The sequence below is a fragment of the Brachypodium distachyon genome, chromosome 1, assembly GCF_000005505.3.
Source record: "Brachypodium distachyon strain Bd21 chromosome 1, Brachypodium_distachyon_v3.0, whole genome shotgun sequence".
In the NCBI taxonomy this organism is placed as follows: Eukaryota; Viridiplantae; Streptophyta; class Magnoliopsida; order Poales; family Poaceae; genus Brachypodium; species Brachypodium distachyon.
Window position 1 is genome coordinate 2,910,459 of NC_016131.3, and position 21,835 is coordinate 2,932,293.

Below are 21,835 nucleotides of genomic sequence, written 5' to 3' on the forward strand. Positions count from 1 at the left end.
ACAGAGAATAGGATCTCCTCCCCGGCTCCCCTTTCCGGTCCTTTATATAGGAGGTATAAAGGAGGCTAGGTCACGGACGTAGAGTCCGGGTTGATTACAATTAGAGATAAATCCTGATTTGGTTTCTTTAATTATCTGTTTTTATCTTGAGCCGCAAGCCAAGGTACTCAGGCTTCACAGATTGTAGTGGGCCTCCAAGTGGACCCCATGTTGAGCCGTAGCAAGTATACCAAAGGTGAGGACCCGAAGGGTCATTCCCTCGTCAGTCACCACGGAGTATGGAATGGATCCTTCCAATATTAAGCATCCTTGAGCACTCATGATCTCGTAGCAGTTACAAACATTTAATCCCCACTCTGCTGTTTTGCATCATAGAGTTGTGTCTGGCAGTATCTTTACATCCAGGTGCATACAGCAACCATCAACCTACAGATCAAGCTCTACCCTTCGCTACCGGAGACATGGATTGGTAATATTGTCCTACTGCCATTCCTACCAGTTTCTGTACCAGAGGATGTCGTGGCCAACCCCGGGCTCGTGCAGTTCATCACCGAGGAAGATGCCTCTTGCTGGAACAAATGACGACAGACTGATCTATACCTGCAGATTGAGATGTTAGTACGGCTGGCTGATCTATACAAAAGGCTAAACTCATTTAAGAGGCGTGCAATGCTAGATGAATGACTTGACCGAGGCAAGATAGATACAAATGGGTTGCTTAAAATGCAACACTTGATACATGCATAACTTCTCACCGTGTTGCATAACTTTTGTAACACGTGGTTGTTGAAACGAAGGAGCTTTTATGTACTAAAAGCTACCTGATGCAAGTACAGTATTATGTTTTACATCTAAGAGCAAGAAAGAAAAAAGGATGAAGCCAGTCCTCAATAGATCCATATATACATCTAATATGGCATTGCTATTTCAAGTATAGAGTTATTAGAAAGATCAAATATACATATATAAATTTAGAAGGGAAATAGCTCACATATGGCAGCAGGCACACACTCAAGTAGGATCAATCCATAGAACAAGCTTTTTATGAGCAATGAAAGCAAAAAATTATCTGCTTCCAGCGACTTCATCAACTATCTATATTACAATATTGAAAAAAACACTAGAAAAATTAATATTGATTTAATGGTCTCCTGTGGAATGATGATGGAAATTCAAAGACAGAAAACAATTCCTTCCAAATCACAAGTGAGACTGTTAGTTTGCATATGCAGGAGTACATGACTGTGTTGGCCGGGCAGTGGCAGTGCCACTTCAAAACTTTGGGGTCACCTGATCCCACAACATCTTTGAGAAACTATTCATACAAGTGAAATACTCCATATGAAAACATAGAAAACAACGCAAATTCAGGGAAATCATGTATTTCATCCCACAGTGATACAGCCCTAGCACCGCCACGGTTCTGGTTAAAGGGATAATGATATACAATACCTTCTTGAGAATCACCTTCCTCCCAAAGTGGAGCAGCATCCTCAACATTGCTATCAGAGGTCTTTGAGTTCCCAGCATAATCTTTGCTAGTTGTGCCCTTCACTGATTCTTCATTTGGTGCACTCCTGGGAACATCACCCAAAGGATCAATCACCTCTTGAGCTTTGTATGGGAAGGCACACTATATTCATATTTATCGAACGTGCTAGCACGCTCAGGAGCAACTTTTCCGTAACTTTGAACCCTAAGTGACAGCAAAGGTGTAAATTATCGGTATGTCATTATTAAAATTTACTGTAATCTGCGATAGAACACAGCTGCATAATTATTCCATCAACCCTTTTGATCACATAAGGTGCTAACTATGTGCTCTATTGACTGTCTTTTATAACAAGCAGCTGGTGATTCCACAGAATATGAAGTACAATCTGAAGTACCATAAAAATAAACTGCACCGCAATGATACATTTGCAACTAGCCAGTACAGTACGTAGATATAACATTTCTCAAATAGGATAAATCTATCATCCCATTAATTGCACTTTTATTTGATGCTCGACGCGACACACGCATCATCGAAAAGGATGGCAGGTACTAACTCCCAAATATTGCTATGGAATAACACAATGGCCAATTGGACTCTCCCTCAAACACCAAAGTCGTGCTTGCCGCCGAACACAACAAGCCTATACGCAACGCTCGGCGACCACCTCACATTAGAAGTCATCTAGCAGAGCGATTCGGGACTAGAATCCTAACCTGGTCTCGAGGTCGACGGTGTGGCTGATGCCAGCGCTGTCAAAGTCCCCCTCCTTTAAAGCATTGGACCCCCTTATCGAACAGCTGGTGCACCTGCTCTGCTACTTTCTGTTCCTCCCCTGCTCTGTCCTCACCAAGGTTCGATGACGGCAGGCCATGGTGCTCACGTCGGGGCACAGGAGTGTAGAAGCTGACAACTGGAAGCAAATTACAGAGGCCATCGTTGATTGTGAACTGGCCAGTAACCTTCCTCACCACTTCGGACTGTAGGTCGATTGTGAAGAGGCCAGCATCCGTGAGCACGAAAATGACATCTGCTCCCTCAGCAAATCCCAACACAACCACTGGTTCTTGTAGAGCACCGTTTGGTAGCAACTTGTCCAAGCAGATGACCCGGTTCACTACCCATCCTGTACCAGCGCCATCACTTGCCTCCTCCGATTAGGCCTGTTAATGGTGAGGACTCGTATGGTTTTTTCGGTGTGGAACTTGACGTGGGCTCGACTGGATTGGGCTCAAACGGGTGGAGAGGAAAATCGGGATGGACTGGTTTGGTTTTTCTAAAAACGCGACCTGGTGTGGTCTGGTTTGGTCTGAGAACACGAGATGCTATGTTTGCGTGCTGCTTGTACTCATGCCGCACTACTGTTAGCGTACGTACGTGGGTGCTTTTGTTGCTGTGGGTCGAATATTTGGGTTCAAACCGTGGTTTCTGAATTGGTTTCGGTTCAGGATGGATGGAAACTCCGCATGGTGCGGTGTGGTTTGGGTTTTCTGATTAGATTTGTGGTCCGGTCGGGGTTGGTTAACACACGTGATGTTGCATGGAACAGCTTGGGTTCGATGCGGTTTTAACCCATTTACCAGGCCTACCTCCGATGACTCTGTATCACTGCCATCAATCGCCTCCTGCCATGACCACACTTTGAGTTCTGACTTGTAGGATTCACAGATAACTCCCAGTCCACCGTCCACCGTCAGCATGAGGTTATATTCCAACTCAGGATCTGGTAGGTCGAGCGAAGCCAGGGCGTGCCTAGCCACGTCGTACTCCAGGATAGTCCCTTGGTCCGACGAGAAGTAGAGCAGAGATCTCCCAACGAGCACGCTGGAAATGTGTGATGAATAGTAGCCGTACTCGTCGTGCATCACGGTCCGTTGGCCCCAGGTGCCGGTCTCCGACGAATATACCCTCGCCGACGTGCTGGCCGTCGAGAGATCCCACTTGCGCAGCACGAGGCCGAAGACGAAGGCCACGCGGAAAGGACCCCCGAGGCAGTCGTGGTGGTCGCACCCGTCCGCTGCACAGAACACGGCCGCGTTGGAGTGCCCGCTCCTGTACGCTGCAGGCACGGGTACAGGTACGCGCTGCTGGGTGCCCGTGATTGGCTCCCAAACGAGGAGCTGTGGAGGGACCTGGCCCTCATCGGAGAGGAAGAGGGCGCGGCCGTGGCGGCAATCCAGGGCCCGCCAGGATCGGTAGTCCGGGGCGGCGAGGGAGAAGGGCGACGCGGTTGTGTGGATGAAGCGGGGGACGTTGTTGTCCCAGTCGTTGCCGTGGAGGACGCCAAGCACGGGGGGTGTCCGGGTCCGGTGGAGAGCGAGGAGGCGGTCGCGGAATCCGCGGGAGGAGACGACTTCGCTCCATTTCTTGCTGGCGAGGGAGGCGCGGAGGAGGCACGCTGGTTCGTCGGGCGGGAGACGGAGGAAGATGTCCTCGATGACGTCTTCAGGGAGGGTTGGTAGCTTGCCGCGGCTGGGTTCCATGGCGGTGGCGCTCGTTTCGCTGGGGGCGGAATTGGGGGTTTGGGTTTGGGGCGGTGGTCGGTGGCCGGTGGCGAAGACGGTGGAATGGAGGAAATTGAAATCTGGACCGTAGTTTTTTTAGCGCACCTTAAAGGCAGGGTGTTCCTCCGTTTCATTACATAATAAATAAAATCGTTCAGTTAATTAGAAAAAATCGGACAAAAATCAGATATAAAGGTAACGAAGCTCCTAACGATCAACGGAAGGACCAAACCGAAAGACAAACGCACCACCTACACGCCAACCCACCAACGGAGCAACTGAAGAAGAACCCCGCCACAGAAAACACAACGGTTCTCCATTGAGCAAGCCAGATCCGGCGTGACCCACCAGGGAGGGGCGGTAGGACCTCGACAGGCTCCAAGGAGCATGGAAGAAGCATCGACAGAGCACCGCACCACCACACCGCACGCACCGCCGCCCGCCGAATGGGTGAGAAACCGAAACCGCTATGGGAAGAGCAGATTTGGGCCGCCCCGACACAGGAGGAGGTGAGGCGCGCCTCAAGAGCCCGGCGTTTCCAACGCTTTAGACAAACCGACGACCGTCTTCACCCCCTTCCGAGGCCGCCGCCATCGCTTGCCAAAGCAAAATCCGCGCCCAGCACGCCATATCCACTGCCCGGAAAACCATGGCCCCTTCCCGGAATCGCCGTCCTGGCATCCACCGTGACAGCCACGCCGGCCAGAGGCCCGCATGCCGACGCCTCGCCTCGCACGGGGCAGGCAGACGCCCCGACTGCACCAGATCAGCAGCCAGAGACACCTCCCCGGAAACCCCCGGCGTCCGCCATCAAGGCCGACCAGGCTGGCCGCCGGCAACGAAGCCTCACCACCGCCGGCCAGCAGCAGAAGCGGCGCGACCACTGCGCCGGTCATCGCTGAATCCCCGCGGCCCCAACTCCGGCCACCACCGGATCCCCGCTCCTGCCGCCGCGCCTGGCAAGCACGCACGCCAGCGCCAGATCCCGCCGTCGCCTCCGCCTTCCGGAGCCCACGTCGCCGAGGACGCCGCCATCAAGCCGCCCGGGGCCTCCGTCCCGACCTCCGCGCTCCCGTCCGCCCGAGGGCGCCTCCGCCGCAAAGAAACCCCCACTGCCCTTCGAGGAGTGGGGCCCGCCGCCACCGCGACAGAGGAGGCCGGCGGCAGCGGCGGCGAGATGGAGGTGAGGAGGGGCCCGAGCGGCGGCGGCTAGGGTTTCGCCCCGCTGCCGCCCGCGGGAGCGACACGGGACGAGGGTATGTTGAAGATATGTGTGATCATCTGGATCGTAGTTGATGAGTTATATCTTAACTTGGCCCCCCTTGATTAAGTTGGCTGTTTGCTTTGATAGATAATAATACATCTTGAAGGGTGTTTTTACAAATGAGTCTATCAAATACTCCCTTCGTTCCTAAATACTTGCACTAAAACAGCGACAAGTATTTAGGAATGGAGGGAGTAACGAAATGAAGAGGAATCATCCAAACGAAACAAAATTGTAAGCGAAACGGACCACCTTCCTTTTTTTGGTCCAAAGAAAAAACCTCTTTTCCAGTGCAAAATCAATAGAAACACAGAGGAATTTCTGAGGAAATACGAGATGGTGACTTTATCTATTATTACGTCTTGACTACATCTTACTCCGCAATTTCCAGAAAGTTATGTGACGTGAGGCAGAGCGAGGTGATCTCCGGGAGGTTCTAGGCGGCTAGGGTTTTCACACCTTATGTTGGCGGCGCCTTGGCTCCGATGGCTTTCTTGGCCATGGAGGTGTCTTGTCTTAGGGTTTTTTTAGTGTCTTTTTCGAGATGGCGAGGCGGCGGCGAAGGTCCTTCCCCTGTCCTCGCTCCACCGGTGCGCCTAGTGTTGGCGGAGGGCGCGTGGCTGTGTGTCCGGCGAACCCCTTGAGATCCGGTCAGTTTTCTAGGTTTCTTCAAATTCCTTGGGATCCGGTCGGCTTTCGTGTTCATTTGTGTGGTTTCAGTTCAGGCTCTTCTGATCTACAATTCTCATATTTGGTTATGGTTACTACTCCGGTACGCTGGTCTTCTGAGGCCTTAGCACGACGGCTTACTCACATTCGACTTGTTTTAGTTCTTGTTGCCGTCGCTGGGTTATCCAATAATCTATTTGTAATTTTTATTAGTTTTAAAACTTTTTACTGCTGTTGATAATTTATCAATAAATTGATTGACCTTTTTGCGCAAAAAAAAAATTTAGCTGCTGCTTCCGGCGTTGCTCCTCCTAGCCAACCGACCGCCGTCCACGAGCCATGGACAAGGAGGCAAATCGATGAGCAAGCGATGTGTTATCAACGGTCAACCAGGCATCAACTTCGGTACAAATGTCCCTGTGACTGTGAGGTATGTAATCAAGGGAGGACCAAGTTAGGATAAATAATCAACCAGAGTACCAGACATCAGCTTCGGTACAGATTTTCAATTCCTTCGGTGGTGGAATGGCCATTCGAATCCAGATTATCTACAACTGGAGCTAAATTGGAAAAAGAAAAAGAATTTTCTCTGCCTGGCAAAATAATTCCGTCGCCGGGACTTGAACCCGGGTCTCTCGGGTGAGAGCCGAGTATCCTAACCACCTAGACTACGACGGATTTGTGGTAACTAGTGCCAGAAATTGTTACTCAATATCAATCAGAACTCACAGTTTTAACCACATTATTAAACCAAACTGTACTGTCAAGATTATAAAAGTCGTGGAGCAGAAAAGGTAACATGGCATAGTACATAAATCGGTCGGCTATGATTTTTATATTTTCTCTAGTATTTTTTATCTACAAATTCATTACGACAACATCAACAAGTATTCTTAAAAATACATGCAAGGGGACTGAGTGCAGTGAGCAGTCCCTTTCCCCTGTTGAGGATTAGTCCAAACGCATGCCCTCATTTTCTGGATAAATGAGCAATATAGCTAAGGACGGATGCTGGACCTATACGCCTCGGTAGCTTAGCCCTTGGTCTTGCTGGAGTATAGGCAGCTGTACATGGCTGTACACCATGTCAAGATTACAGGTGCTTTGACATCAGATACCTCTCCGTGTTTGCAAAATGATGAAAACAATAGGCATCAGCCACCATGGGTGAATCCAAATCGTGATAGGAACATGCCATTGCATGGGAAGGACTGTGCTCCAGTTATTTGTTGACAATACTTATTGAAGGTTCTCATGGGATGCTACGATACGACGCAGCTACATGACCGACCTGAATTTTATATTTCTTGACTCATGTCAAATGCTCCATGCCGTGGTTGGAATGATGGCATCTTAATCCGACGGAATGAAGCGCAGCGATCTTTCTTCAGGGGATTCAGCTTACCAGAAAATAGACTGCTTATGATCCAGCTTGCTGGCTGCAAGAAAGAGCAGAAGGGAGAATTAGAAGCACTGAAAATGATAAAGTAGTAGTTTGGAGAAAGGATAAAGTGTAGAGAACGGTAAAGACAGTGTGAATCGGGTAAACTTGTTTTATTGGCAGCAGAAAAGCAAGCGTTCGGATGATTGCATTTTTATAAAAGTAAAAACATGACTGAATAACTTATATTACTTATAAAGCTAGGATTAAATATGTTGTGGCAAATATCGAATTCTCTCCACGAATTACTTATAAAGCTAGGATTCATGCATTCAAACACAGTCTACACTATCTGAGCAAACTTGCATATCTTATATCCGGGATGGAAGTTCTACATTCAAGATTTGACTAACCACTGTTTTAATGTCATGTTCCATTCCGCAATGGCTTAGATGACGTGATGCACTCGCCTCATTTGCAACAAGAATGATTCCATGTGAAGAACTTCTGTCCTTCAAGCTTCGAATTAATCCTTCCAGAGATACAAAGACTTGGCCACCTCCATGCTGTGAAGCACAAATATCATACAAGGGCCTCATAGAGACAGGGAAACCAGCTATGTACATACTTGAACAAAAACTGGCACAAAAATAAATCCTTCTAGATAGTTGAAATAAAATTAAACGTGAAGTAAGAGTAAGACAATGGCTATTACGTATTGCAATTCACCAAATAAGCTATGGGAGTATTGCTTGATTAGTAGGTCATCCATCATGTTTTCTGACCAACCAGGTCTGCAACATACCTTGATAATGTTGGAAAATTTTGAACAGAAACTGATTTTGCCATGGATCAAGAATCCTACTCCACGAAATACCAATCTGTCATTTCGGAGGTGAACTGACTGGCCAAATGTTAAACTCTCCTTTACTGCATGCCTTTGTCGAATTAAATACCTGGCAAAAGGGGCATATCAAAAGTTGAGTATCAAGGGCATATTATCTCATCCTATTTCATATGGACAACAGAACAATATTTTCTTGTTGAATTTTTAGCTGCTGAAAAGAAAGCTATGACAACCAGTCTTCACAGCAAAGTTCCTTGGCCATGTTTGAGACCAGAATCGATTGGCTTGGCTTTATTAGAAAACAACACCGTCTAGATGAATAATATAGTGACCTAAAAGCATCTACGCTGAATTTCCATGCGTTATATATGGAATATTCAGAATCACCGTACGGGGAACTAACCTAATTAATAATGTCAGTGCTAGATAACCTTTCAAAAGATTAGTTCTTAGGTCGCCTATGATGGTTGACAACTAGACAAGTTCAACTAACTGAGCACATCAAATATGAAATAACTTTCATTTCTTAGTATAGCTTGGCATCAAATTGAGAAAAAAAATCATGTGGGCTTTTTGATTGATCTAAAAGTGCAAATATACTTCAGAGTATTTGGTAATTTCCCTTGATTACTCCAAGAAAAATATGGAAAGGAAATCTGAAGCTTTCACAAACAAGCATGAGATAAAATAAAGAGTTTCATTTTAACATGATAGGTAACATGCATTGAGTACACAGAAACATCTTGGCACGTGTAGTGGATGCTAGTATTGCCTTACTTTCCAGGTGGCAAAAGGACACCAGCTTCAATAGAATCGAAAAGCCAATTGGGATTCAAAATCCAGGAATCCGTAGCGCAACCATATAAAAACTTAGCCGTTGATACCTGTTAGAACAACCAACTATCAGACACAAGTTTGTTGCAATTTGGTCCACAAATGAATAGATAATTTGAAATAAGAGCTATTCCCACTGTTTCTACAATATATCGATAGATGGTATCCAAAAAGAAAGAAAGGAACTGGAATAACAAACCTTTTTAGAGGAAAGAACCACGGGAGGCTTCCACCTTGCAAACTCTGCCAGCTTGCTTCTTTTATCAAATGTACAGGGTGGCACTTTGGAAAGAATACAACCTCCAAATTTTCGAATTGCAGATTCAATCTCTTTTTCCTTATGACTTTGCAATCCAGTCAACAGAAACTCTAGTCCATGAAATATGGCTTCCTTTTTGTCAATGTATTCTCTGGGCTCCAGCATGTCAGCAGTTCTGCTATCTGACCCTGCAAAGATGAGAAAGCAGAGTAAGAATCACCGAACACACATAAATGATTCTGAAGGTAATACTCAATACAAAGTACATCTCTAACACACGAGATCATAAAGCAGAACTTACAGCTGAATCGAGATTTAAACCTTCTGCTCTTGGTTTGTCTAGTACTAAGTTTAGGATTCAATAATTGGGCTCCTTTTCTTTTAAGGTCTCGTTTACCAACATTTAAACATGTTGATTGAGGACAAACTTCTGATGGTACATATTTCTCTCTGCTTTGATGCTCATCTTTATCCTGAGCATGAGATGACTTCTTCTGAACCAAAGAAAATTCTTTCGAGCTTCCAGCTTCAGCATTGTTTTCTATGAATTGATTAGAGGCTTGCACACGCTGTATCTTCTTATTTAAGGTTATTGGTGTGCCCCTCTTCTTCTGACAAACTGCCGCGTCAATATCATTATGAGTCGTACTACCTCCCAATATGTCTGATATAGGTTCTGAAGTACTAAAATGCCTGAGTGAACTGTATATTCTGCGTCTCCATGGACCAGATTCTGGTGTCTTATCTAAAGGCACATAAGATGGATCGGCTGATTCTGGTGCCTTATCTAAAGGTACATAAGATGGATTGACTGATTCTGGTGCCTTATCTAAAGGCGAAGAAGATGGATCGGCTTCTAAATCCAGATCTTTCTTGAGAGATTCCTTGGGATATATTGTTTCTCCCTGATCACCATTCCTCTGTTTGCATTCAGGAGCTTGACTAAGGGAAACTTCATTGCAAGATATGCTACATGGAACAAATGAACAGAGAGGATCCCCAAGTGATAAGCTTGAGCATACTACTTGGTAGCACGACTCTGCACTTTGATTCTCTTCGTAGAAACCTTCAGTTTTGCGGGGAAAAGATGCTCTTGAAGACGCAACCATTTCTATGGATCTTGCTCTAGGTGCAGGGGAGCACTCATTTGTGGTATCCATTGACTCAGAAATGAAGCTAGTTCTAATATGCTTCCTTGTGCCACCACCAACATTTGTCTCTTCAACAACTCTTCCACATTCCTGGAAATAAATTTGACATTGTTATTACATAGATGAAGAGTACTCAATGAGATAAGTATAGGATTAATATGATACCAAAAAATTTATTGGCGACATAGTTACCTTAATGATACTTTGACCTCTTACTGGAGTCCCAAAGCTACCTATAGCTGGTTGCTTTACAGAATCACATCCTGGAGTTGATTCATTCGGGAGGTTACCAGCTGAGTTATTATTATTTGCCAAAGAATCAGGTACATGGTCATAAGTATTAGCATCTTGGCTGTGCCATTTTGTATTTTGCTCCCAGGAAGAACAAATGTCTGAGATGCGCTCCTCCATATCACGTGGGGCACAACTAGGCTGTGAGATGTGCCGTTTTATATCAATTGTGTTGTAGCCTTGAGATGAACAAGCTGTTTGAACAGTAGACAGGCCAACATCTTCGAATGCATCAAGCATCTCGACCTCATCCAATTCTGCAAGCCAATCCCTCTCATCTAGATCATTTTCAAAGGATCCACAATCATGTTCTGTCTCCTCAAGACAATACTGTTTCCGAGCTTCTTTTACATGCAGAGCAGATTCCAAGGCAGCTGCAGCCAACTTATCAGGCTGGCAATCATTAATGATCATTTCTGCAATAAGAATAGCCTCGGAGGCAGCAATGGATAGCTCAACTGCATCGTTAGCATCTACATTACGGAGCTTCTGAACATCAACCTTTCCACCAGATAACTGATGTCTTCTTGCACCAAGCGGTTTAATGATATCCTTGCTAGGCACTCTACAAACTTCTAGTAGCTTATCATCCTTGAAGCCTTTAGCTTCCAATTGATATTGGGGCACAGCCTTGATCTCTTGTCCTTGACCATCAACATAAGATCCCTCTAATGATCCACTGCATGTACCGGAGTTTATAATCTGAGGGACAACATTGGCTCTAGCTGAGGAGAGTTGTGCAGTACTTTCTGATGAAAGGTGCAAAGAGAAAGGCCGTACCTGGAGGGAAAGCATTAAAAATGTATGTTATAACAGCACAAGACAAGAAGATTTTGTCTCTGCAGCAAAGAAAGAGTTGATATTTTGGCTTTCACAAGCCAATGTTTGCTATTATAGTAACGTGTTCGCTCACAATGCAATCCACCAAAGTGATTGACAATAAAAAAAAACATATGCACAAAGTAGCCAATTAAACTCACAAGCACAAATAGAATGAAGAAGTACACAGCAGGCAAGATGAGAATGGCATGCTGAACCTATAATTTTCTTCCTTCCACATTCAAGGGAAGATTAGACACGGAGTAAAGAAGTTAACTGGGTAAGTGTGCATCCCTGGAACAAAAACTGTATCTCGGGGAGAAGGACAAACCAATAAAGCCATAATTGTTTTGGGTTGTATTATTGAAGGCTACATGTACATGTAGTACTCTTCTGATTTATTTGATTGAATTCAAAGAATGACAATAACCTATGTCGTGGCTCAACTTCTGTGGTTAGCATCAAGAATCTATGTGGCCCAAGCAAGGAACTTCATCTCATAAGCTTACCTCTCTGCCTGTTCGAATACTTGCAGCAGGTGTATCCTCATCTCCTGACAAATGCAAACGTAACCCGCTGTAACCACCAGCATTTGCCATGGCATTGTGACAATGCTGTTGCTCTTGCACAGGATCCCCAATATACACACAGTTCTGCAGTTGTATGAGGAAAACACAGGCATCAGATCAGAACACACAGCGCCCCGAGATACATAGCTATATATGCAGATGTATTAAGATCCAACTCAATCGTGTGTCATTCTCTACCATGTACATCGGCTTCGGCTATTGTTTGTTTGCCTTATTTATGAGGTTCTATATGTAGGAGAGAAAATAAACTACCGAACCAGGTTTCACCTGCTCCCATCACATGAATAATGAAAATACAGTACTAAACATGTTCTTACAAACATTGGGAAAGGTTACCACCAATCGATGCACAAGTAATAGCAGAAAAGCACCTCACAAGGTGGCGACGAAATGCCGTCGCTGTCTCTTCGGTGTTCACCGACCGTCGGCTGCCGATGCGGCTGAAGCCATTGCGGGAGCCAAGTATTATCCTGAAGGACACAAAGGTAGGGGTTAGAAGAGGACGCATCCCAGTGATCCCACGCAGTTCACATCTGGCGCCAATCGCATCTCCCTCCATCCCCAGAGGGAGAGAGAGAGAGAGAGAGAGATTACCTCGGAGAAGAGCGGCGAGTGGTAGCCGCAGGTCGACATGGCGGCGGGGCAGTCGACGGCTGGGCGCCGCCACGAGAAGACGGGGAGGGGCGGCGCGAGGTCTTCTCGTTTTCTTTTTCTTTTTCTTTTTCTGATTCGCGCCAGAATCAAAGCAAAGACCTGGTCCTGTTGGCTGTTTCCGGGGGGGGGGAGGGGCAGAAATCCAATTCGGCTGTCTGACAAGTGGGGCCAGGCTGCCTCCACAGCGAAGCCGTGACGCCTTTTTACTGGGCTAGTTGCCAATTCTTACTGAGAACGCAATTTCCGAATATACTGACCGCACTAGTTCAACAATTATTAACCCCGTTTGGACGTACATATCGAAGCTTGGAACTCAGAATTTAGAATGGGAACTTGTGAATTCTGCTGTTTAGATGCCCATAGAATTGAGAATGGGTTTTTGGTATTGGCCTTCAACTAAAAGAACCTCATCACAATTCGGAGTCTCCCCCTCTTTGAATTGGTTGGAATTGGACTATAGCTGCCCCTGTCACCACCGGCAACTACTATGACGAGCTCCGGCGAACTCTCGCCAAATTCAATTCTATGGACATTGGAACATAAAAATTGGAATCACTTGTTATCTTCAACTGGCAATATCTTCTACAACCAAAGAACATAACTTCTATTAGAGCTCATTTCAACACAAATGCTCATTTGGTATTAGAGCCAATTCAATTCCAAGGCCTTGAATATCTAACACTAAACAAAGCCCAGGTAATTTTCTACATTTTTTTTATTATAATGATTCTTTTTTTGCATAAGTTTTGAATATAGCAGGAACACCGTATCCACTCGACGAGGACACGGGTTTGTCGAAACATATACTTATTAGGTACAGATTTCTCAGGATCATACATGACACTCAACAGTAACAGATTACGCCTTTCAAATAAAAGCAACCGATTTACATGGCCAATTATTAGAAAATTAAGGAGGGTAGTTCAATCTTATACACAGTATCATGCTTGGACCTGAGCTCTGACGATAAAAAAGAAGAAGAAAGAAAACCTATAGCAAAATTGGTCATAAGAGCCAGAATGTCCCAAAGTTTCAGGAAAGAATGAACACAGCTACACAGGTTACTGACTGCACGATCACTCGGATCAGACGATACAAACAACAGATGGGTGTCAATGCTCCGAAAATCGCTAACTCTTCAAATCCGCGAGCGCAGTCTTGGTGGCAGCGGAAATCACGGCGTCCGAAGCATTTGGCAGGTAATAATATTTCCCTGCAAAGCATGGAGAAGAAGTTCAGTTCATGGAGGTATTGCAGGAAGTTAGTTTACAGTACATTGGTGCTAACTGCTAAGTGATGTAGATATTTCTCTCTTTAAGGTGATGAAAAGGTTAGTTACTTCCCCTCGGAGTCAACTCATGTTACCATGAGAGTTTGTACAAAAGTCCAAACAAGAACGGACATGGTTTCCTAAAGCGTTAGATGGAGTGGCGTAACTATTTCTGGTAATACGAGAGATTTCATGTTGCGAATACCTTGGGCAACCCTTGCAATTTCCTTGGCGAATCCCGTAGATACAAACTTGTTCTCAGTATCAATGACAAGAAGTGACATTCCTGCCTTGTATATTTTGGCAGACACCTCAAGAATCTCATCCTTGCAAGAGGAAGCGAATTTATCGTTTGAGCGCAGCAGGAAGTTTCAAAATGACGCACAGGCTTCAAAAATAGATACTTTTCACATCATTACACTGTTCGATGTTAGGATACGATTTGTACCTTTAATTCTTGAGTAGAAGGTCTTGGTGCATCTGAAGCAGCAGCAGCTTCTGGATCATTGGATTTCTTCAGTGATACATTAGCTCTTCCATCGGTAATTGCAACGATCATAATACGTCCAACATCGCCACTCTTCTCAGCATTCAACCCCACTCTGACAGCCTTGAAATAGAAACCACAATGTTATCCAGATTATAGATACCCAGGCCCTATAGAAAACTTCAACACTATGCAAATCTTGGTTCTTACTGTACTGAGGCCATGAGCTAAAGGAGAACCACCACCACATGGTAGCTTTTCAAGACGTTTGCGTGCCATTGCTATGGATCTTGATGGCGGAAGTAGAACCTCAGCAAAATCTCCACGGAAAGGAATAATTGAAACCTGAGATGGATGCCAAAATCAAAGCTAAGATTGATGTACAAACTATCCATATAGCGAGGAAAATAAATTATCCTAAAGGGAAGCAGAGTTAAATGTGTCTTATAGGGTATTCGACTAGTAACACATGCTAACACTTAAGTTTTTCATTTCAGTAGCACCTGATCTCTACTTGTGTAACTTTCTGCAAGCAACTTCAATGCCGCCCCTTTCGCGTTCTGCATGCGATTCAGAGCCATGCTGCCACTAGCATCCACAACAAATATCACCTGTCAAGAAGTAAGTGCAAACAGAGCTGTCAAGTCTCGTGATTAGAAAAAAAAAACATATGTGACGGTATAAAACATGACTAACATAACCTACATATCCCATGAAATTGCACAAGCAAAACAAATGTGTGGAGAGAGTAATACCAGAGCACCGGCTTTTCGAGCCATTCTTTTGGCTCTCATGTCAGTCTTTTCAACAAAAACTTTTCTTGTCTTGTTAAGATCTTTCTCTCTCCGCAGCTTTTGGTATGGCGCAGCTGCTCGAAGTGTCGCATCAACAGCTAACCTCCTTACTGGACCCTACAACAGAATCAACTGTTTAGATGAGGGGCCGATTTGGTGAGAAAGGATACCAAACAATAAGCAGGGGTGATACATAAAGGAACGATGCAGTATAGGTCTCTCTAGTCAAATGTACTGAACACACAGAAAGCCATCAGCGTAACGCCAAAATGCAAAGAATCGGACCTACATAAAGAGAGACGCTAAAAAACTATTCATACTGAACTCAGAAACAAACATGGGCATGGACCCAGGAATCTTCTACTAATCAAGTGATTTAACTTGCAGAGTTGACGATGTAAGAGTTGAGACCTTTGGAAGCATAGGCTTGATGTACCGGCCCCTGTCTTCTGAGAATATGACATTTTTTGCTCGTCCAGCCTTTCCTTTTCGTCTTTGTGCTTGCTGAGCAAAGAAAAGGAGCTTATCATCTACTAGTCCACCTTCAGCATCAAAAACGAACTCCTCGGGTATCTGGTCATCCTGTTGTTCGTTTTCTTCATCATCGTCCTGGCCAAGAAAACAGCTATTAATGATCTATGAGAAAGAAAATGAATAGATGTCAAGTGTGGATTGCTCAATGATATAAATCAACCTCCTTTTCCTCTTCCTTATCCTCATCTTCCTCCTTCTCATCTTGATCTTCTGCAGAATCTTGATTTTGTGGAGGTTGTGGAGGTGGAGGTGGAGGTGGTTGGTTTTGCTGGTCCTGTGGGTTATCAGATATGATCGAGCGAGGTAGAATAACTAGCTCTACCTGCAAAAAGGTGCCGTGCGTGTCAAATGGATAACTAGAAAGCACTTGAATATTGGCATAAATGCAAACAACAATGACATAGAAGAAAAAAAGAAATAGGAGTGTCAGCATAAGAATTCCTCTGTTGTGGCATACACAACCGTATTTCCTACTTCGTAATTTAGCCTAAACCCTAGACAAGAGACAAAGTATATCGATGTCAGAGAGAGAGAGAGAGAGAGAGAGAGAAAGTATATCTCATTTGGAACGGTACTTAACAAGCAGACTAATAATTTACTACAGAATAAATTAACAAGCAGACAAAGTATATCTCATTTGGAATGGTCAAGTAAAGAGATGGATCCATGGAATGTCTTGCTTTACTACAGAATAAAAAATTCACAGTCATAGGGATACTTAACAGCTTTCTTGAGGTCATCCACGTAAACTTTTTCACGTCCTTCCATGGCAGCGAGACATTTTGCTACACGAGCAGCATACAACTCAGCACGGTGCCCCTGTGATAATTGTTAAGAATCAGAAATGTGTATCTAGATATGAGAACACATCAATTTTGAATTCCCAACTCACTATTAAACTAAAAAATGGGCACATCTGCCGCAACAATCAATGCTGTTCTGAAAATAAAAGGTGGGGGGTCTTATGGACATCAGATAGGTTTACACAATAAGGCAAGATCACTGTGACTTAAGGTTTACAAAAAAACCACTACAATGGCATCAATGGTTACGGCAAATAACCAGTTGACGAAACAGCTGACGTCAAATGTTGCAGCTAGAGGTAACATCAGAAAATGGGTTCAATTGCTAAGGCAAGCGGAAAAAACAGTGACCTTGGCTTTGTTGCCAAAAGCTCAAAATAGTTTGGACCATTTGAAATGGTTGATTAGTCTATCTCTATCCATTTACATTTGATGCACTTTTGTGGAGAATAAGATGCACCAAAAACCTTGAATAATGATGTAAAGAAAATGCATAAAACAATCCGCAAAAAAAGCATAAAACAACACAAGGTATACAAGATTCAAATGATATCATAAGTACTAGGCTAACCAATAATGGCTGCAAATGTTCACTGTTATCTGCAGCCACCAGTACTGTTCATAACACAAAACAAATTTTACTTTTATAAACACTAGGTTCAAAGCAAAGACAGAGCAAAACTAAACTAACCGAAACTGATCATCTAGACCTACGTATGTATATAGATCTTGTAAAGGTGTCGCTAGCTTGCAAGGCAAAAACATCAATAAAATGCATTATTTAGCGGCATGTCATAATTAGAATGTGTATATATAGTCTGGTCAGAAAAAAAATGTGTACATACAGAATGCAGAACACGACACTGCAGGCTTTTGTAATGATAGTGGAAGCTTTCAATTCAAGGTCCTCACTCCATACAGCTTATACTAACAGATCTCAGCAATTCACTGTGTGGAAGAATATCAAGGTTCAACAAGTTAACTAACCTGACAGCCGCCCCGTATAGCTTCCGTGACAAGATATTTGAGCTGCTCCGTGCTGATAGCAACATCCCTCAAATACTCTCTTGCCAAAATTATCTGTGTGACCATGTATTGAGATGAGTAGCGCATAACACAAAGTCCACCACAAATACTACCTAATCACTACATATAAATCGTATTTTTGACCTTTTTAGTCTTGACTCCTGAATGCAAGACTTTGCTTACTGCGGGACAAATGATAAAAAAAATGTACATAGTGAAAGTCTTAGCATGTGGCCGTTCTATGTTCTTCAACTATCATGTATAAAAAGCTGGATGAGTACTCCAGATTACATGCATCCTATGTGTTTTCTGTTTAATAAGGGCCCAGCTTCTTTACTCAACGGTGTGTAGTTAACAGAGGGATCTGTCCCTCAATTTCACAATTAAATAGAATTTATATTTACAGTGTTTTCAACACAATATAAGTCATTCCACCTTTTTATGTCAAATGTCTCACATTCTTTCCATCCAATTCCCATTGCCTACTTTTAATACCGTGCCAATTATAATATTTTCTCACGCGTCAACACATCTTAAATAACCTTAAATTGGTAAATTTATTGAATCCATGACTTTTTGTGCCAACAACTACATTGACTTATAATAGAAAATAATGGAAATATATGGTAAGACAAGCCTAACTAATAAGATATCCAATATAAAACATAACAGATCCATGCTTTCCAGTCCAAGCATGCATTGCGCTTGTGCCACATATACTTTCTTAATTTTCATGTGACCACTGATTTCTCCTTTGTAATCATTACTCTTAGATATAGCTAACCACTTATGGACCCCAGACATTTTGCAAGAACTGATTGATTGAATATCCAGTGCTATGAAGAAAGGTGTTTCCACGCAATACCAAAAACATAAAAAAAAATACAAAATAGACTTTGCTAACGCAGATACTTTGACACCTTTGTTAATTAAAGATATCAGTAATTCAGTTATACAGTAGTTCAGTAGTACCTGAGTTTTTGCAACCTCCGTTTCTTCTTCGACCATCTTAAAAACGTCTTTGCTAGACTCCTGAAATTGGGTTGCAATATTGACAGCCGCCACACGGTCATCAAAGCTCAATGGAAGGTCAGCACTGCAATAAGAAACAGTATTGCAATCAACAAACTATCATAGTCAAAGATGTAGTGAGAATTTTCTTATGTGAGAACACGATAATATCCCTGATTGAATAAAAAACAATATGGACTTGATAATAAAGGGAAAATAAGCCAGCAATCTTCCAAGTCTAAAGTACCTTAAATTAATTGCAATACGATCAAGTAAGTGTTCACGTACAGATCCTTCCTCCGGGTTGTAAGTAGCAATTAGAAGTGGTTTGCATGGATGACGGAAGCTAATGCCCTCTCTTTCCACAATATTAACTCCCTCCGTCAAGACATTCAGAAGCAGATTGCTTATGCCCTCATCCAACAGATTTATCTCATCAACATAAAGAACACCTCTATGGGCTTCGGCAAGAAGACCAGGTTGAAACACGGTAGTTCCTGATCTCACTGATGCTTCAACATCAACTGATCCAATAAGCCTGTCCTCTGTGACACCAAGTGGAATCTGTCAAAGGGGAAACCTACAGCATTATGAAACTAACAATGATTTGGGGAAAATACTATAACACTAAGTCAGTGTGCTATACCTGCACAAAAGGTGCTTTAACAATCTCAGACTTGACATTACCATCAGCATCATACTGAACTTGGTCAGCTAAATCATCCTCCCATCTAAGAGGAACTCAATTAAGTAAGCTAACAAAACATTGAAGAAACAAGAAGAATAGAACAATCCTAATAGTAATAGGTTGTGACACAGATCGAAATCGGAATAAGAACTGAAAGAAGCTGAAAGTAGGAAGAACAAATACTCAAAGTATTAGTAGATAAGGCATCGCGAGGACGTTACTCTTCTGGGATGTTGGGGTCAGCATTTGAAATTGAGCCTACTACCACCTCGATGGGTGGAAGCATAGCATGCAAGCCACGAGCCATCACTGTCTTAGCCGTCCCGCGCTTCCCGGAGATGGCAATGCCTCCAACTTCACGATCAATTGCCCCAAGCAGCAAAGCAGTTTTAATTGCATCCTTGGGAATCACAAGAAATTCACCTTGTCAGAACTAGAACCGAAGTCAACTTCATACCTCAATACAACAGGCGGAAAACTATAGCTTGCAAGTGAGTGTCATTTGTTGGATTTTCATATTTGTGTAGCATTCATAATAAATTACATATTGTTTCCGCACACACATCTAAATCATGTAAAAATTGTGTCAGCTTAGAGGAAAAATGTTCCCGTTGGCTATTACTATTTCTGGTTTTCTACATTGATGCTGCAGCATTTCCAATACATCAAATCATTGGGTGGCAAGCAGCAGGAGAACTCCACTACACTACGGAATGCCCAGCTAGGGAAAATGCAACAACACCACCCCATGAGCAGCATCCAGAGCCAGTACGAAACGGTCTGCTCACCTGCCCGACGACAGCGGCCAATGGGAAGTACTCCCGCCCGTACTGCCGCCCGGTGTCGACGCCGCTACTCGGCGAGGGAACGGCGCCGTTGGTGGAGTCGAGGACCTCGGATGCCGCCGCGACGGCCGCGAGGCGGGGGGCCTCTCGCCGCCGGACGCCGCGGGAGGGCAGGGAGACTGCAGCGGGGTGTGACGAGGGGAGGCGGTGGCGGGGCGGGAGGTGCGGGAGTGAGGTAGAGAGGGCGGTGGCCATCGCCATGGGAGGGGAGCGTGGGTGTGGAGGTGGGGCTGCGCTATCGCTTCTTCTTATCTGGTTTTCCGGGGAAATCGCATCGCACGCATCTTGGCCGCGAGGTTCTAGCTCGGGAATGCACGGCCGTCCGATCGAAAACAGAAGAATTTTTTTTTTTGCGAGTAAGAAAAAAAAAACAGAAAGGATGTTTATAGTGTAGTAATAAATTGGTCTGGATTTAAAATTGTGTGAACCCTTAAAGTTCAAACTACTCACAAGCTACTGATTCACGAATGCAACTCGGTGTATAGTCATAAATGGGCGTTGTGTTTATCAAGAGAGCGACCTGAGCGCAGCCGTGCACTTGTGCGTTATGTTGCTAGTGTTCAACGGTTCGTGAAGTCAAGGGTGGTTCTGAATTTCTCTCAACCATGTCACAAAACTCACACTCAAATTATGTTGTTAGTACTTCACCATTCTTGAAGTCAAGGACAGTTCTGAATTTCTCTCAACAATGTCACGAAACTCGTACTCAAAATTTGACCAACGCATCATATATATACAGAGTATATAGCAAGAAAAATACAAAATCAACTGTCGTGGATGGTTCAAAAGATAACTTCGTTTGTTTTTCTTTAGAAACTTAATGCAGTTGAGAACTTGAGACTTCTATACCTATCTAAAAACTACGGACCGTTCCCTTCACCACGCGTTTCGTCGTCTGTCAAACTTTCCTTTCGTTGATCGCTCGCCCGACGCCCCTGTCAGGCCCAGCAGGCCGCCCTGGCAAGCCGCACGAGGAAATCAACCCTGCGCTTCTTCCCCCACCCTCGATTAGAGGAAGACGGAGAAAGGCCTGCCCTTCCCCTTCTGCCAACGGCTGCTCCATGGCCAGCAACAATCCCATCCGGGTTGGATCTCTTGCCTCCAGTGAGCCCCTCGAACAGAGCCCTGTTGTTTCTCTCTTCTGGCAGCATCGTGTCTGCATGATCGGATCAATCTTGAGTGCATCACAATGGAACTGAATTGGATTCGAAGCTCAAACAAAACGAGCTCTAATTATAAGTGCAGCTTGAAGAAATCAGCAATTAAGCAGCGATATGTACCATTGTGTTGTGCCCGTGGATCCAATCAGGGCTTACGCGAAGAGGAACACCGGCCGGAGCGAGCCGAGCAGTAGGTTGCATGCCGCCTCTACGGGCTTGTACAAGACGATCGCCCTCTCCTCGATGGTCGTCGTCATCCAGCTCCACCTCTCCCCTGGCTGTCTGTGCTGCTGACGTCGACCACCGGTGGGGTCTGCGGCAACAGCTTGAACAAGGCAACCCCACGAGTAGTTCGTCGTCCTCCTCGAATCCGACAGAGATGCGTCCCACCTCGACGCCGTCCGGCACGGCAAACGCGCGTCGGAACCCCTCCACGCCCCATCAGTTTCTTTAAGGTAT

The 21,835-nt window shown here is 44.5% G+C and overlaps 3 protein-coding genes and 1 non-coding gene across 5 annotated transcripts; all 4 read right to left on the minus strand.

The window, feature by feature from the left end:
• Positions 1-309: 309 nt before the first annotated feature.
• LOC100843811 lies at positions 310-5,296 on the minus strand. Of its 2 annotated transcripts, none has more exons than XM_024458086.1 (4): positions 3,085-5,296; positions 2,212-2,646; positions 1,453-1,577; positions 310-600 (listed from the first exon to the last, which is right to left on the minus strand). In XM_024458086.1, exons 1-2 carry the CDS (start codon positions 3,976-3,978, stop codon positions 2,251-2,253), a joined length of 1,290 nt encoding a protein of 429 aa, XP_024313854.1. In that variant the 5' UTR covers positions 3,979-5,296; the 3' UTR covers positions 310-600; positions 1,453-1,577; positions 2,212-2,250. The 2 variants fall into 2 exon arrangements, with proteins under 2 accessions (XP_024313854.1, XP_024313855.1); XM_024458087.1 differs by having other exon boundaries at positions 1,453-1,696.
• Positions 5,297-6,537: 1,241 nt separating this feature from the next.
• On the minus strand, positions 6,538-6,610 carry TRNAE-CUC. Its single transcript has one exon. It is a non-coding gene; the product is annotated as a tRNA-Glu (tRNA).
• A 122-nt stretch (positions 6,611-6,732) lies between these two features.
• Positions 6,733-12,869, minus strand: LOC100844410. Its single transcript, XM_010229603.3, has 10 exons — positions 12,699-12,869; positions 12,476-12,574; positions 12,024-12,167; positions 10,597-11,475; positions 9,555-10,494; positions 9,194-9,441; positions 8,938-9,044; positions 8,119-8,269; positions 7,727-7,879; positions 6,733-7,371 (listed from the first exon to the last, which is right to left on the minus strand). The coding sequence occupies exons 1-10, from the start codon at positions 12,735-12,737 to the stop codon at positions 7,231-7,233; spliced, it is 2,901 nt and encodes a 966-aa protein (XP_010227905.1). The 5' UTR covers positions 12,738-12,869; the 3' UTR covers positions 6,733-7,230.
• A 733-nt stretch (positions 12,870-13,602) lies between these two features.
• LOC100824575 (magnesium-chelatase subunit ChlD, chloroplastic) lies at positions 13,603-20,432 on the minus strand. Its single transcript, XM_003563892.4, has 15 exons — positions 20,160-20,432; positions 19,593-19,771; positions 19,330-19,414; positions 18,931-19,247; positions 18,645-18,768; positions 17,634-17,726; positions 16,567-16,662; positions 16,004-16,165; positions 15,721-15,918; positions 15,271-15,426; positions 15,019-15,126; positions 14,726-14,860; positions 14,477-14,638; positions 14,234-14,354; positions 13,603-13,971 (listed from the first exon to the last, which is right to left on the minus strand). Exons 1-15 carry the CDS (start codon positions 20,415-20,417, stop codon positions 13,889-13,891), a joined length of 2,277 nt encoding a protein of 758 aa, XP_003563940.1. The 5' UTR covers positions 20,418-20,432; the 3' UTR covers positions 13,603-13,888.
• Between the last annotated feature and the right edge of the window lie 1,403 nt (positions 20,433-21,835).

Bases quoted from the DNA above. Each gene is read 5' to 3' on its own strand.
- LOC100844410 (XM_010229603.3), bottom strand. From the start codon at position 12,737: ATGTCGACCTGCGGCTACCACTCGCCGCTCTTCTCCGAG. The intron at 10,495-10,596 runs GTAACTATGTCG...ATTTATTTCCAG, and splicing joins GAGGTCAAAGTATCATTAAG to GAATGTGGAAGAGTTGTTGA. The intron at 7,372-7,726 runs GTTAGTCAAATC...TCTTTCTTGCAG, and splicing joins AACATGACATTAAAACAGTG to CCAGCAAGCTGGATCATAAG.
- LOC100843811 (XM_024458086.1), bottom strand. From the start codon at position 3,978: ATGGAACCCAGCCGCGGCAAGCTACCAACCCTCCCTGAAGACGTCATC. The intron at 2,647-3,084 runs GTAGGCCTGGTA...GCCTAATCGGAG, and splicing joins GTGATACAGAGTCATCGGAG to GAGGCAAGTGATGGCGCTGG.
- LOC100824575 (XM_003563892.4), bottom strand. From the start codon at position 20,417: ATGGCGATGGCCACCGCCCTCTCTACCTCACTCCCGCACCTCCCGCCC. The intron at 19,772-20,159 runs GTGAGCAGACCG...GTGATTCCCAAG, and splicing joins TGGCCGCTGTCGTCGGGCAG to GATGCAATTAAAACTGCTTT. The intron at 19,415-19,592 runs GTAACGTCCTCG...AGTTCCTCTTAG, and splicing joins GACCCCAACATCCCAGAAGA to ATGGGAGGATGATTTAGCTG.